Genomic DNA, 3,055 nt, shown 5'->3' on the forward strand with positions numbered 1-3,055 from the left:
CCAATAAAATCATCAAATAATTGGTCAAGAAATCTTGAACAGTAAATTTACCAGGCATAAAACAAGTGTAACCAATAGCACCAACCATACAAGCAGTCAAGACAAGTGCAAAGATGGCAGTATAAGGTTGGAACCATGAAGTGTATTGGAATTTTGATCTGTTCAAACCTTGAACTCTGCAAGCATTCCAGAAACCCAAATAAGTAATACACATGAAAAAATAATTTGTAATTTGAGCACCAGTGACCAAATTAACAATCCAGGTTAAAACTTTAGCAGCTGAATCACCCAATTGTAATAATGATAATAATGAAAACATGAATGAAACTGCAATACAAAAGATTGGAACACCACTCTTTGTACAATATTGAAAGAATTTTGGAGCATGACCTCTTTGAGAAATTGATAATAAAGCTCTTGAAGAACAATAGACATATGAATTACCTGCACTGAAAGCTGACAAGACACAAAGGGAATTAACAATATGAGGTAAAACTTTAATCTTTAGGTTATTCATTGCAATGATATATGGAGAAAATGAACCATTTGAAGTAGAATCAGAAGCAGCCAAGTGTTGTAAAGTTGGATCGTTTGAAGCAACCAAGATACCAACAGATAAAGCACCAAGGATATAAAACACAGTCAATCTATAGAAAACAGTTCTAAAAGTACCAGCTAAAACTTTTCTAGTTTCTTGACCAGCTTCACCTGCAACCATTGACAAGTATTCAGGACCAACAATAGTGAAACAAGCTTTGTTTAAAGCAGCCATGAACCCATGGAATCTACCCATTGAACCACCAGTTAAATGCTCCACTAATGGACCAGGATTTTGCCAATAACGGAAACCAAAGGCATCATGTTGAGGATTACCACCAACCATAGTGATAAATGTGAAAAAGATCAAACCAATAGCCAATGCAACTTTACCAATAGTTAAATAAAATTCAGATTCACCAAAGACTCTAACAGCAAACAAATTCAACATTGTATAAATGAAAATTTGTAAACAAAAAGTAATAGCTGGTGAATAATCATCTCTCCAATAATGAATCATACCGTTAACTGCAGTGATTTCGAATGGGATATAAACACTAATCATAATGAAATAGTTGAAACCCACAATAACTTCAAAAGCTTCATCAACACAACGTCCAGCCATTTGAATAAAAGGAGCAGTGATTGGTAAATAACAAACCATTTCACCAATACTAGCAGTAACACAAAAGATTACACCAGTCCAGATGAAAAATGAAAGAAATAAACCTAATGGACCACCGTATAGTAAACCAGTTGAAATAGTAACAAATAACCCGGTACCGATAGAACCACCCATTGCAATCAAATTCAAAGTTCTTGAATTCAAAGTACGATGGGTTGAATGGATTGAAGTTGAAGAGCCTTGATCATCTGAAGATGATTGATTCGTTATTGATAATTCATCAGCTTTTTTTTCATTTTCAATATCAAGTTGTTTTGAACTTGAATATCTTGAGAAAACCATAATTGTAGAATTGTATATGAAAGTAGTATAATGTATCTATGCCTTCACTTATTTATTTAGTTTGGCATTTAATGTGTTTTAGTATGTTCCGCGAATCGATAACGATGTTGTAAGTGTAAGCTGTGTAACTACTGAAAGTGTATCAAACCAGGATGGATTTGGAAATGAGGCCATATATTTATACCAAATTGTGAAAAGTTTTCACACTGAGAAATCTAGGGTACTTGATCAATTCGACATGATCAAAAATGCGATGCTGTAGTCTCTGTTTTTTTTTCTTTCTCTAGTCTTTGCAAAAAACAAGTTCAAAGTTCAAGATTTCACTAAAAACTTTCACGGTTAAAGCATGATGATGTAATGAGTTGTTCCTAGTGAAAAATTTTCCCGTTGAGTGCAAAAAAAGAGCTTTTTCCAAAATTCAAACTCGAACGCCAAAAAAGGAACGAGCTGGGGGACTACGAACGACAGGATAATGGGTCATGAGAAGGCCCATGATATCGAGTTATAAGAGCTCGATGATGGCTAGGGAAGTTGGTATTCTCAGTGTTCTCACCCAAACTACGTCATGGGAGAGCCCATGTCCCAGCATTTGATGCACTCTTCCCAAAAGAGCACAAATTGGAAGAAAACAGAGTTCCCAAAATGGCCTCATTTCTTCGACTCTCGGGACTGCCCATTCCCAAGACAGTATGGCTAGCAGGTCTAGGGCAGAGGCTTAAGCGCATAGTCCCTCAAAATTGTGTCACTGCAGGGCCCTTCGTGGTCTAAAATTCAAATGTGGTTCTCGAGAAACATGTAAAAAGGAATGAGTGTATACAAGTGTAAACAAAAACAATAAACTCTCCAGATTTTTACATCCGATGGCATGAATTTGGAGAATATCAACTAGATTTAATCATTTAAATCAGGTGAAGGTTTTCTATAAACAGTTCACTTTCCATGATTGGTTCACTAATACTCGGTCAATAGCCTACATATCGATCATGTGTTCCTACAGCCGAGTAATAATAATAATTTACAAATTGACGAGAGAGTACCGAAGACCACACACATTGGTGATTGTTTGGAGACTAGTAAAATTTTGTAAACAATTGACATCGACGCTGCAGATTCTCCATCTTTTCATTTGCGAACCACATATAACCGTGAAAACCTTTTCTACCCATCACACTTCCCTCCTCATCATGACTCGCATATAGCCTCAATTTCATATCCTCCACCTATAATATTGGTCATTTGGTATTTGAAAACTTCCACTATTACACTACAAAAGTTAAACTGACTAGTCTCACGGTTCATAAAAATTTTCACCACCATAATTTATGTATCACACACTATACGGCACAAAGAATTCAAAAGAACTCCCAAATTGGGAAAAACACCTGTTTTGGGAAAACAAGCAAAAATTACCCAAATGCGGAATATTCCGAAATTTATATGGGTCACGGATTCGGTAGACTTCCTTATCCGGTAGGTTTTCAAAAGTTTTTTTTTCCAAACTACGAGTCAACGACATGTTGTGTGTTGAAATTAAGAAGTTGTTTGTTTGCT

At 35.7% G+C, this 3,055-nt stretch overlaps 2 protein-coding genes across 2 annotated transcripts in view; both read right to left on the minus strand.

Moving 5' to 3' along the window:
• The window catches only part of WICANDRAFT_51876 (uncharacterized protein), a gene marked incomplete at its 3' end in the record, with an annotated part of 2,579 nt that extends 1,053 nt beyond the window's left edge, over positions 1-1,526 (minus strand). The window contains exon 1 of the mRNA XM_019182682.1: positions 445-1,526. Within this exon, the coding sequence (XP_019040221.1) occupies positions 445-1,504 (1,060 nt within the window). The 5' untranslated portion in view covers positions 1,505-1,526. The remainder of the gene's footprint in view (positions 1-444) is intronic.
• Positions 1,527-2,831: 1,305 nt separating this feature from the next.
• Positions 2,832-3,055, minus strand: part of RAD53 (serine/threonine/tyrosine protein kinase RAD53) — a gene marked incomplete at both ends in the record, with an annotated part of 11,063 nt that continues 10,839 nt past the window's right edge. The window contains one exon of the mRNA XM_019185518.1: positions 2,832-2,886. Coding sequence (XP_019040222.1) covers positions 2,832-2,886 — 55 coding nt within the window. The remainder of the gene's footprint in view (positions 2,887-3,055) is intronic.

This window comes from Wickerhamomyces anomalus, assembly GCF_001661255.1.
Source record: "Wickerhamomyces anomalus NRRL Y-366-8 unplaced genomic scaffold WICANscaffold_2, whole genome shotgun sequence".
NCBI lineage: Eukaryota > Fungi > Ascomycota > Saccharomycetes > Phaffomycetales > Wickerhamomycetaceae > Hansenula > Hansenula anomala.